At 36.9% G+C, this 13202-nt stretch overlaps 2 protein-coding genes across 2 annotated transcripts in view; both read left to right on the forward strand.

Annotated features, from left to right (window-relative positions):
- Positions 1 to 27, forward strand: part of LOC118747030 (solute carrier family 35 member F6-like) — a 616-nt gene extending 589 nt beyond the window's left edge. Inside the window, exon 2 of the mRNA XM_036481055.1 lies at positions 16 to 27. Within this exon, the coding sequence (XP_036336948.1) occupies positions 16 to 27 (12 nt within the window). The remainder of the gene's footprint in view (positions 1 to 15) is intronic.
- Positions 28 to 7898: 7871 nt separating this feature from the next.
- Positions 7899 to 12715, forward strand: LOC118747130. Its single transcript, XM_036481152.1, has 2 exons — positions 7899 to 10473; positions 12645 to 12715. Exons 1-2 carry the CDS (start codon positions 7899 to 7901, stop codon positions 12713 to 12715), a joined length of 2646 nt encoding a protein of 881 aa, XP_036337045.1.
- The last annotated feature ends 487 nt before the right edge of the window (positions 12716 to 13202 follow it).

Consider the following 13202-nt stretch of genomic DNA (forward strand, 5'->3'; position numbering starts at 1 on the left):
ACTTCCACTCCATAGGACCATGGTTAAATACCTGGTCAGATCATAACCCAAAATAGCAGGTAGACAAAAAAATATTAAAATAACAATATTGAAGGCAACTGAAAAAAATATCATGAACAAGTAAAGGAATATTACATAAATGGAAAAACAAAAATGTAGTTGGGATCCATCGAATGAGGAGATCACTTTTAAAAATCAAAAAGAAAGGTAACCTCGAGGTAAAGTGTTATAGGTTAAAAGGCTTAGACAGAAATCTGTACATATAGTAAAATTGTAGAAGGCCGATATCCGTATATAGATATAGATATTAAACAAAAATTAATACGGGGGTCTTTGTTAGAGCAATAGAAGCCAAATCGACAATTTTTATAATTTTAATCTGACTGTCTGTATGTTTGTACGCGTATCACTCGAAAAATAATGCATGAAATTGAATGCAGCTTTCACCGCTATATTGCTAGAGGTCCAACCTAAAATATAGAAAAAAAAAAAATCAAAGAGTTGCCACCTGTTTGAAAATTTCAGTTTATGATTTCAGTTATGATTGATAGGATCAAGTAAATATTAAAATATGGGCTGTCAAAAGAAAAAGATTTAAGAAGGCTTACAGCCAAAATTGTTGTAGTGGAGGCTGCCACATGTTTGAAAATTTTAATTTAATTAAATTGATAACATAAATTAAATATTGCAATATGGGTATCAAACTGAAGAGGTTTAGGAATGCTTACAGCCGAACATAAAGGGTTGCCAGCTGTTGATTTCTTTTTACTAAATTGATAAAAGAAATGAAATATTACAATACGGGTATCAAACAACACAAAAATACGTACGTTTCTTAACGAAAATGCTGATGAATCGATTTTTATTATGCTCTAGTTTTTAACCTCCTTAATTTACATATCCTTCAACATAAATCAAAAAAATCTGCTACAACGTTCTCTGCTGCATCTTAACTAGTTACTGCAATACACGTACGACAACCAGCCAAGGTCAAACGCAACAACAGTCGAAATTCTCAATGCCAAAACAATTTAAATAAACACCCGCAAGCTCAAGCAAGTGTTTGGTTCCGTATTCCTGTGAAAACAGGCGAAGATAAATTGCAGCAAAAGCATATCGGTGCCAAAGCGAAGGCGCCTTAAATCCGAGTATTAGAATGTATTGGAATGCAAGCCCGGTTTTTACCACTTGCTCGAAGCAATAAAAATCAATTAAAGTGATTGGCTTTATGGCTCTTAAAAAAAAAAATAACAATAATAAAAATAAATAGAAAATAAAAAGAATAGAAAAATAGAAAAGGCACGAATACGAATAGCGAATAGCGCCGCAACGAATTTTTTCTGTTTTTGTTTTGTTTTTCAAATTTAATTGCATTGCAACAACCTGTTGCTACAAAAGCGCTGTGCTACTTCTGTCAATAATTCGCTAATCCGAAACCCATCAACGGACATACCCACCAAACAACCAACCAAACGCCAGCCAACGAAGATGCCGCCGCCAGTGAAGGAAAATTACCAAACCAAAAGCTGTTGAAAGCTTCTAATCCGCTTTAAACTGGTAAGTGGTTGTTCTGCTGGAAGTGCAAGTTGAGTGCAGCAAGCAACTTTGTGCAATAACAGTGAATTACAAAACAAACGAAAATGCGAAAAAAATAAAAGAAAACAAATAACAGCTTCTGCTAGAGGTGTCTGTGTGTGTGTGTTTGTGCATCATCAGCAGAGGTGGGCACTACCACAAACAAGCGTGAGCTAAAAGTGAGCATGTGTTAGTGTACCTAATTCATTTTGCATGCTGTCGTGTTCTCATCGATGCGCTCTCGCTTGTATAGGTACACGCAACGCTTACGCTCTTTTAGCACCTGCTAACTCTCTGCCCATGCCTGATCATCAGCTACACACATAAGTAGATAAATACTGCTCTAGACACTCAAGCCTGGTACATGCAGTGGAGCCGCTATAGCTGCTGCTGCTGCTGCTGCTGATGTTAGCTATTGAATTTCTAACTGTTTAACTGTGCAATCAAGAGCAACAACAAACGGGCTTTTATCGCTTCTTCTTACTTCTATTTGCTTTTGTTTACATTAGTTTAGTACATTGTATAACTATCAGCATCTTCAATGCCACTCTTGGCCGCCAAGCCACCAGCAAAAGTTCGGCTTTTCACAACAAACAAGTGGCAAGCCACCAAACGGTTTGCTATAGCTGTTTTGCTGAGAAGTTGAGATGAGGTTTCCCGCCCATATGACTGCATGCGACTTACCTCTCGCGCGTAAAAATCGCCAAAGACTTAGAAGTCCCTAAGTATGCGTGTGGATTTAAAATGCACGGCTTATAGTTAGTTTAGTTGCAGTAAAAAATATATGTACCTTGACTTGTATTTAGTAGGCGAGGCTGAGGGCTGAAACACTAATTTTTTTATTGAAATTTTACTTTTGTTATTTTTATTAAATAGATACACCCTTGTTTGGGTAACATTTGGGAAGGAAATCCCAAACATAATTATAAAGCCTTTATTATTTTCAAAATTTTTGAAAGACCTATGCATGTTAGTACCAAGAAAGCATCCTCAATTAAAAGAACGATACATCCAAGTGGTTTTGAGATGTGTTAGAAAATGTTTAGGAACCATATTTATCAGCTTTCGGAAGCCTTGCTAGAACCTCATTCGGTAGAAGGAATTTAAAGTGATATTTATTCCAACGATATGAAGAGCTTGACAGTACGAAACTTTAAGCTATCTGAAAAATTAATCACCAAAAACGGAATATATACCGAAACTGAAAACTTCAGAGATGTCCCGAAAATCCTAAAAAAAGCGCAAATACTTCCGATTCGGAAAAATCTCAAATAAAATCAAAAATATGTATAAAAATCATTAAAAACAGAAATGTTCTGAACAGCCCCGAAAGTTCCCGAAACATACCGACAAATTTTAAAAAATTTTGAAAAGTCTCGAAAACATCCCATAAGGCCCCGAAGAAAAAGAGAAAAGTACACAAAAATCCCAAAAACCATTTTTCATTAAAAACGGCTCCAAGCTCAATAAAATTCTTGAATATAAATTCCAAAATTTCTGAAAAGTTCGCGAAAGTGCCCAAAAATTTTCGAAAATATTCCGAAAGGTCTTGAAGAAAATCTTCAGAAAAATACGCAAAAACATCAAAAACTTATGAAAAATTTTGAAAAGATCCCGAAATGTTCTGAATAAAATATGAAAGTTTTAGAAAAATTTTAAAAAACTTTCAAAAATTTTCCGAACCGCCATAAAAGTGCATGAAATATACTGAAAAGAGTTGAAAAATATCGAAAATAACACTCAACGTCTTAGAAAACTTTGAGAAGTTCAAAAAAAGTCTTAAAAATTTCCAAAAACTTTAGAAAAGTTTCCGAAAGTGCCCGAAAATATACCGAAACGTCGTGAAAACATCTGAAGAATTCAGAAAAGTACCAAAAAAATATCAAAAATTTACGAAAAGTTTCCTAGAAGTCCCGAAAATGTTCGAAATATGCCGAAACGTCCTTAAGAAAATATGAAAATTTTAGAAAAATCTTCAACACCTTCCAAAAAGTTGCGAACAGCCACGAAAGTACTCGAATTATGCCGAAAATTTTCGAAACAGCTCGAAAAGATCACGAAAATTTCAATAGATAATCTGAATACTCCAAAAAGCCACTAAAAATCCCAAAAATATCTGAAAAGCCACGGAAAATTCCGAAAAATCTCGAAAAGTTCCCGAATATTCATACAAAACTTTTATCAAGTTCAGAAAAATTCCTAAAAAACTATAAAACCTACAAAAAATTTCTCGAAAATTTCCAAAATTTACTGAATAATAAAACATAAAGGAGCCCCAATAGAATAACGGAAAATGCAGAGAGGTTTCGAAAACTTCCAAAAAAGAGAAATTTAAAAAAACTTTGAATTATCGAGAGAAAATTTTAAAAGGTAATGAAAAGACTAAAAGCTCAGTTATGCAAGACTTAGATTTGACTTGACTTACCTAGAAACTTAGAAACGATTACTCTCCGTGTCATCTACTGCGTTTTCTCGATTTCTTTATCCTCAGCTTTTGTATTTGTACACGAAAAATCTTAAACGCTTAATTTGTTTGAGGTAAAATTGAATAAAAATTACAATTGAAATAAATACATTCAAGCGAATCAAATTGTGATTGTTTTTATTTTATTTTCTGTCTTTATTTGAAAGTTTGTTTTTCGATTGCCAGATGAATTTCATTTATACAAAAAATCATATTTCTTTGGCATGTTTGGAGGAATTTTATTAAAAATGTATGAAAAAATGATGTGGCAGCATGATTCTCTCACGGCTCTCTTTGCACTTACAAATTTAAATTAGAAATCAAAAATTTATAGTTCTCCAAGTTTCTAAGTGAAGTTATTTTTTTGGTTAACTACATACACGCGCTGCTCATTTGCCAGATATACAATTTTCAAGTCAAGTGAAGTCTAAGTCTTGCATAACTGAGCTTTTACATAAATTGATTATCAATTATTAAAAAATGGAAATCAAAAAATTCCGGTTAATATATTTAAAGCAAATAAATGGAAAAGTGAACAAATTAGAGACTTGCGAAACTAATCTCATATTAAGGCTAAATTTCACTTAAATACCTAAACAAATGGAACTTCAAATAACATAGCTACTTACTTCTACTACTCAGCTGACTAAATTTTCCTGCTCTCATCACTGTCGTTGCTGAAGTGCTACCAGAACCGCGATTAGAATCAAAGAGAATGCAACTGATATATTATTTTGCTGAAATTGATATGCGATCATGAACATAAGGAAGCAAGAAATCACAAAATCACAATAAACAAGAAGAAGTATATGTCTTTATATCGATACATTGTTGCAGAGGAGATACACATCCTCATGCATACGCACATAAAAGAGACTTCAGACTAGATTGCTGGCACAATTAGAGTGCTATACATACATACATATATTCTTATTACATATTTCACTGAAGTTGTTGCTACTGGTGTGTATATTGTTGTTGTTGCTGTTGCGGCTGCTGTTGTCTTTGTCCACATTTTGTGAAAGGCAATGAGGTTCTCAAGATCATAACAAGCTGATAATGAAATTAGACATGACAGTTAAAAAGGCGCATTTGTCTGCCTACTAAGTAGCTGAGAGAAATATGTAGCCACATACGAGTACTTAAGAAGTGGATGTACGCATGCCAATATAAATATTTATATGCGTTTATGTATATGAACAGGTAAGGTACAAAAAAGTACAAAAATTTTTAGATACTTTCATAGATAAATGATAGCGAAATAAACGATATGGTTTAGCAGTAGGTACTAGCGTATATGCGTACTGATGCATACATGCGATTGTTTATTATGTGGGGACATATTCGCTGCAACTCAATAAAGGATACTGAGTGCTCTCCAGTCGTCGACTGTTGAAAGCTTTTACATATATCATTTAATACAATAAAAATCTGGGGATTTAAGTTTCAATGGATTTATGCAACACACATTTACATATATGTATGTACATATGTAAATATATCGACTTAAATGTACGCTGTCATTGGCTTGCTGTATGTTACTGAGCATATGCACCTACTTATATAAAGTTATCCACTAGTTTGACTACAAGATTAATATGCCTTCAGTAGGGTAGTGCCATCGTTGTATTTATTTCAACTTAAGCTCTGTCAAGTGATTGGTTGCCTGGGCGCATTGTCTAGGCGGTTTGAAGTGAAAAAAAGTGCCTGTGAAACAATAAAGCATAAAAAGCTTCATTTGCTATGCCAAAAACAAGCTACGGCACTGATACATAGCCATGGCGGCGACTGTATGAATGGTTGCAACTGAACGGAACAACTGTGCTTAAAGAACTACTTGAAGAATTTATTTTTAGGTAGAGCTGTTGGGAAATATTGATTCAGAAAATAGAAAATGAATAAATAAATGAACAATCCGTTTAGTGCACTGAAAATATTTTCAGGGAACAGATTTTATAACTAGTAATTTTTAGCAAAAAAAAAACCACCGCAACTCCCATATAAAAAAAAATATGTATATATATATCTCATGATCCACTGATCGGATCTCAACCAGATCTGACCACCTCTGAGACACTACCTTTTCGATGCAAAAAGAATTATCGAAATCGGTTGACGTGGTCCAAAGTTATGCGGTAACATACATAAGAAAAAAAAAAAAAATATTCCGACGAACTGATAACCTCCTCCTTTTTTGGAAGTCGGTTAATAAATAGAATGCAGAAGCACTTACATATCGTTAATTTAATATAGAAAGGCCCTATCTCACACACATCGTCGCTGAAATACAAAAAGCTGTAAAAATCCACAATACCCTATATCGTTTTATGAAATACAAATTTTTAGTTATTTCGGATTTTTTCGCATTTCAGCGGTGGATATATATTTATCATCCATATGTAGTTGTTCATAGCAGACTTCGAGAAATAATGTTGGCGTATATCTTCAAAGCATTACATTAAACTTCGTAAGTGCTTATACATCTAATCTGTTTACTGCTCTTTAATAAAAAAAGGTGTACGCCTGTTGTTGCCCTTGAAACAGCAGAAGAAAACTACCCAAAAGAGCTGCGAAATTCCGCTGAGTTACAAACTTTTAGCCAGAAATAAATCTGTATCATTCCGTTAACGTTGACCCGACTGCGGTCGGGAGGAAGATTGTTCCACCTAGTTTAAGTACCAAAGACAAATTGAAGGGCAATAATTTGTCTTTCTACCTTTTAGAAGAAAAGCGATACGAAATATTAGTACACCGTCAAAGTTTTTTTACAGGAAACTCTTTATCGGTGTGTTGATGGCGTTATCGATAGTTATTATTGTAATCGCCTCGCTATAATTATTTTTATTGCAATCATCACTGCTATTGTAATAGAAACTTTTAATTGCTATCGTTATCGGCATATTTAACGCTGTAGTTATGACAATTTCTTTTAATCGATAACTTATCGTTCTCATTATCGATATCATCACCGATATTGATACCGTCGATTAGAACTGTGCGTTTTTTATTGTTATCGAGTTTGCTAGCAACATTATAGTGGGCATCATTATCCTTATTGACACAAAAATCGCCAATGTTTTCGTGATTTATATGTGTTTAGGCCCATACCTAATATGCTGCACCACCCTAATGCGCGTTAAATAATTTTGTATCTGAGTGCACACACACATATATAAGATACGGCTAACATTCCGTATAAATAAATAAATAAATGAACCGGAAAAGAAAGTGAGTATATGTCTGGTCGCGAGCTCAATATTCATCTGCCTCCGTGTGACACAGATATATTTAAAGGGGATTACCTTTCATGACCATCATTTAGGGATATGTTTACGGCTATATATATCCTTAATAAGCGCCTTACCCCTGTTGAGAAGCTGTACCATCTCAGGCAAAAAACGCAAGGGGAGGCCAAAGAAATTGTACAAAGATGTCAGTTGACCAATGATGGTTTTCAAACCGCATGGAAAAATCTATGCGACAGATACGAAAACAAACGTATCCTGGTCAATAGTCAATTGAGGATTTTATTTAATTTGAAAGCAGTTGAGAGTGAATGCGGTAGCTCCATTAAGAAGCTGCAACGTGATATCAACAACTGCATCTCGGCACTTCAATGTCACCAGATTGACGTTTCCAGCTGGGATGCGATATTCACGTATCTGTGCTCGACAAAACTGCCAGAACATACACTGGCACTATGGGAGCAAACCATAGAGAAAAGAACGGAAGTATCAAAGTGGGAGGACATGGATAATTTCTTATCAAGAAGGTTTCAGACCCTGGAGACAGTAAAAGGCATTAGGGAGAGCAAGCCAAATAAAGCCCCTAAGCCACAAAACATACATCAGTCTTCAGAATGGACTCCAAAAAGGCTTGGCGCCTTCCAAGCCAGCGTGGAAAAACCCACATGCAAAACATTCATCATAATGGTGTAAACTATTCAGCGAGAGCGCTCATTGATTCTGGTTCTGAGTGTTCTTTCATAACCGAAAGACTCAAACGAAGAATCAACCTGCCATCGAAACCCTTGCATGCCCAAGTTTCGGGCATCAATAATTCAATATCTGCGCAGGTAAAAGAAGCGTGTGCTATTCATTTGCGATCTCCTACGGATCCGTTAATCAATATAAACACGACCGTATTAGTTTTGCAACAATTGACAGGGGATTTGCCGACTTGCCAAGTAAGCGCAATGACGCGGCAAGCATTCCCAGACTTGATTTTGGCGGACAAGAGGTTCTTCGTCAACGAGCCCGTTGACCTCGTCTTAGGCGGAGACGTCTACCCCCAAATCATTTTAAGCGGTTTAAAGAAGAACATCCTAAATACACTTCTCGCACAAGAAACCGTGTTCGGTTGGATACTGACCGGTCAAGCGGAATCATCGAATCCAACCAATAAAAGAGTATCATTTTTTAATGAAGTTACTGTGGATAAACAGTTAACGGCCTTCTGGGAGCTAGAAGATATCCCCAAGAAAGGAAGTATGGATGCCGTTGACATATATTGTGAAAGGCTTTTCAAAGCAACGACAAAGCGAAATGATGGTGGGAAGTACATTGTCTCCTTACCCTTCAGGCAAGATTTTCCAAATAATGTTTGTCTAGGACCATCACTAACAAGCGCTTGCTCTCAGTTCTACCGGAATGAGCCGCGACTAGCAAAAAAACCTGTTCTTCAAACAGAGTACAACCGGGTTTTATGTGAATATGAAATATTGGGCCACATGTCAAAGATTTCAACTACCGTATCACCAGAGTCAACCGACTGTTATTTCCTACCACATCATGCTGTGTTAAAAGAGGAGAGTACCACAACAAAGGTCAGAGTGGTATTTAATGCATCATGCCCAACCGCCAACGGTATGAGTTTAAATGACGTCCTCCTTCAAGGTCCTGTACTTCAGGCCGATTTAACTATCCTCATACTCCGTTGGAGACTGTTCCAATACGTCTTCAACAGCGATATAGAGAAAATGTATCGGCAAATATACGTAAACGAGAATCAAACGAAATATCAGCGCATAGTTTTTCGCACCTGCCCAAGAGACCCAATTAGTTTATACGAATTAAAAACGGTGACTTTTGGCATCAACTGTGCTCCTTATCTCGCGATAAGGACATTGCATCAACTAGCTGATGAGGTTGAGAGCTCGTTTCCAATAGCATCCGAAATTTTGCGAAAGTGTATGTACGTGGACGACGTACTTGCTGGAGGACACAGCATCGAAGCAGCGATTAAAGCTCGAGAAGAAATCCTACAGGTACTGGATTCAGCAGGGTTCCCGTTAAGAAAGTGGACTTCGAACTCCAGTAAAATACTTGAAGGTATACCGAAATCTCATTTACTCACCGAAGATTTTCTACAGTTTGAAGATTCTAGTGCGGTAAAAGCACTTGGCATCAGATGGAATGCCAAATCTGACTACTTCTATTTCACAGCAAAACCAATAGAAAATCGTGCCGTCATCACCAAAAGAGCGATACTTTCAGCTATCGCCAAACTGTTTGACCCGATCGGTTGGCTCGCTCCAGTGGTAATTGTCGCCAAGATCATTATGCAAAATATTTGGTTGGAGGGAAGTGGTTGGGACGATACCGTGTCTACGACCACATTAGATCGTTGGCAGGCATTTATGCACGACTACATGAACATTAATACCATTCGCATACCAAGATGGGTTCACTTTACGCAAACAGATGACGCCGAAATACATGGATTCAGCGACGCTTCGGAGAAAGCATACGCGACTACTGTTTTCTTGAGAGTTAAGACTGCAGAAAGAGTTGTGGTCAGCCTTCTAATGGCAAAAACAAAGGTAGCGCCCGTCAAAACAGTATCGTTACCCCGTTTAGAACTATGCGGCGCAGTTTTGCTTTCGGAAACCTTAGAAGCAGTCGTCGAAAATCTGAGTCTTGTACATATGAAAATAAATCTCTGGACAGATTCGACAATAGTCCTAGCATGGATCCGGAAACCACCGTGTTCGTGGTCAACCTTCGTTGCTCACCGAATAACAAGAATTGTAGACAAGGTGGGAACCGACAACTGGCGTCATGTGGATTCGGCATCAAACCCAGCAGATCTGGCCAGTAGAGGACTCTCGGCTAGTGAACTAGTCTCATATATTATGAGATTCTATCAAAGAACTCACCCCAGTACAAAATCTTCTTTTAAAGCGGAGTCTCCATTAATTTCGCCGGCCGAAATTAAAACAACGACACAATGCTTAATAACCATTTATCAACAACGACACTATAGAGAAGAATATGAACAATTGAAATCAGGTAAATCCATCGAAGGGAAAAGCGAAATTTTGCCCCTTAATCCATTCATCGACAAGGATGATGTTATGAGGGCTGGTGGTCGTCTTGGCGTATCCCTTGACTTGGCCTACAGTGAGCGCCATCCAATTATTCTCCCATATGAATGTAGGTTAACTCGGCTTATTGTCCAGTTCGTCCATAAAATCTCCTTACACGGGGAAAACCAACTGATGCTGCGTCTTATACGTACGCAATACTGGATCCCGCGAGTAAAAAATATGATACGGTCCATCATCCACAACTGTAAAATCTGCACGATCCACAGGAAACGATCACAAACCCAGCTTATGGGGAATCTTCCAACTGAACGCACTACATTTTCACGTGCGTTCACAAACACCGGTGTAGATTTCGCGGGGCCTTTTGACATTAAAACCTACCGCGGTCGAGGATGTCGTCTGTCAAAAGGCTACGTTTGTCTCTTCGTCTGTTTCTCTACTAAGGCCATCCACCTGGAAGCAACTAGTGACCTTAGTACTGCTTCTTTCCTAGCAGCATTTGCCAGATTTATTGCTAGACGAGGGTGCCCAAAGAATATTTACTCCGACAATGGAACTAACTTTGTCGGAGCCTCTCGGTCTTTGCGATCCGAATTTAAAGCCTTCGTGGCCGACTCGCGCAATCAGGCCCTGTCTAAATACTGCCACCAAGCTCTATCGTGGCATTTTATACCTGCAGCAGCCCCTCACATGGGTGGACTGTGGGAAGCTGGGGTTAAAAGTTTTAAGAGCCACTTCAAAAAGATCGCGTCGGACCACAAATTCACTTTTGAAGAGTTTAGTACTCTTCTATGCCGGGTGGAGTCTTGTCTCAACTCGCGACCACTTAGTCCATCACTTCCTTATTGGTGGGCATCTACTTGCCCCACCAGAAATCGACGTAAACGAGACTCGGGCCTCTATCGTAAACCGTTGGGAAAAATTGAAAGCATTACACCAGACTTTCTGCAGAAGATGGAAATCGGAGTACCTAACCGAGATGTAGAAACGCGTCAAGTGGAAACATCCACAAGCCAATTTAAAACAAGGGGACCTAGTCGTCATTAAAGAAGAAAACCTCCCACCCAATGAATGGAGACTGGGAAGAATATCCAAACTACACCCTGGTCCAGACAACCGAATACGTGTAGTGGACGTTGATACGGCAAAGGGCCAAACTACAAGACCAATTCCAAAGTTGGTTCTACTCCCGCCCTGCACCGAGGGAGTCGAGATGCGGAACACTCAAAGTTAAGATGAACCCCGTTCCCCGCATTTAGAAAAAAAAAAACCGAATCTTAATACCTTGATACCATGTCCCATTATGATATAAGGGCAACTCAGAATCCAGATAGCATACAAGAACTGTTTAAAAGGAACGTCTTATTGTTATGAGATGTGGTGGAATTAGGGCTGTGCGATTATTCGAATACTCGAGCAAGTTGGTTAATCAATTATTCGGTTAATCAATTACTCGAGTAATCAAGATTTTGATTATTCAAAACGATGATTAATCGAGTTACTTGAAATATGATTACTCTAAAAAAATAATTTTGCTCGTTAATAGAGTTTGCTTTGGAAAAAGCTTATTTTCTTTTTTACATTCTGTATATGAAAAAAATTGTTTGCTTTAATCTTTGAAAACAGAAACATTGTTTTCAAAGTATCAAGGAACTTTAACTACTTTATACATATGTAAAGAGTTGAAATGTTGATTACTCATTTTACTCGAAATGTTGATTAATCATAAAGCATTTTACTCAAATATTTTTGTTTTTGGTTAATCAAAAATCTTGATTACTCAAGTAACTGAACTTTTGAGTAATCATAATTTCCAATTAATCGAATAATTGAGTTATTTACTTTATGATTAATTAAAATTTTGAGTAATCAATTAATCGCACAGCCCTAGGTGGAATATACATAAATATATATAATTGTTTTTTTTTTTTTTATGGGGCTTAATAGTATTTATTGTATATTTCTCAATAAGTATGCATGTATATTTTCAAATTTTTGGTTAATCATTAATCAATCTTAAATCAAATGTCGCTTAATTTTTCCACTAAATAGTCAGACGAATCAGTACGGTTTTTAATATTATCTAACAAAATATCTGTGACTCCGGTGCATCACCAACTTGTCGGTGTATCAGGATTAAAGAATGACTGGTTACCTTTCCCTACTCGTAGAGAAAAATTATTTATTTTCAAAAGTTAAGAATACAACGTAGATAATTTACGGAACAAAATTAGACAATTTTTCAATTTCAAATTATAATATCTATTTAATACACAGGCGCCACAGATATTTATCTATTTGTTAATTCAAATAAAGAAAATCGCAATTTCACATTCTTAAATACATAGGTTACAAAACTTAAATTACTACAAATGGGCACTAGTCGCTTTTGGTCATAAATTCAAGAACCGATCGATTTTACACCTCAACATATCACAACAATGCGTGTATCTGCCATTACAGCTGCAATATTTTAAATAACATCTGCTGGACGATTAGTCGACACGCCAGCTTCACCACCATCGTTGCCCGTTTCGACGGTTAGATCAGCGTATCAAACGCGCTAGTAAAGAGCGATACCATTCGATGAAGATCGCATTACGGTAAGCGATCGTTCCCATTTGTAGTATTATGAAACCCATAATAGTGATAAGATTGAACATTTCCCATTCCAACAAGAATGCCATCCACCAAATGAGCAGAATACGCAGGCCATCGGCAAGTAATCGATTTGCTGAAGACGAGTATTTCACAATTGTTAACGAGGCAAAGTTATAGCACGCACTTGAAATGATAAATATAATAACAGGTGCCCACAGTGTTGGATTACTACGT

This window comes from Rhagoletis pomonella, unplaced genomic scaffold, assembly GCF_013731165.1.
Source record: "Rhagoletis pomonella isolate Grant_MI unplaced genomic scaffold, Rhpom_1.0 Rhpom_scaffold_00001, whole genome shotgun sequence".
NCBI lineage: Eukaryota > Metazoa > Arthropoda > Insecta > Diptera > Tephritidae > Rhagoletis > Rhagoletis pomonella.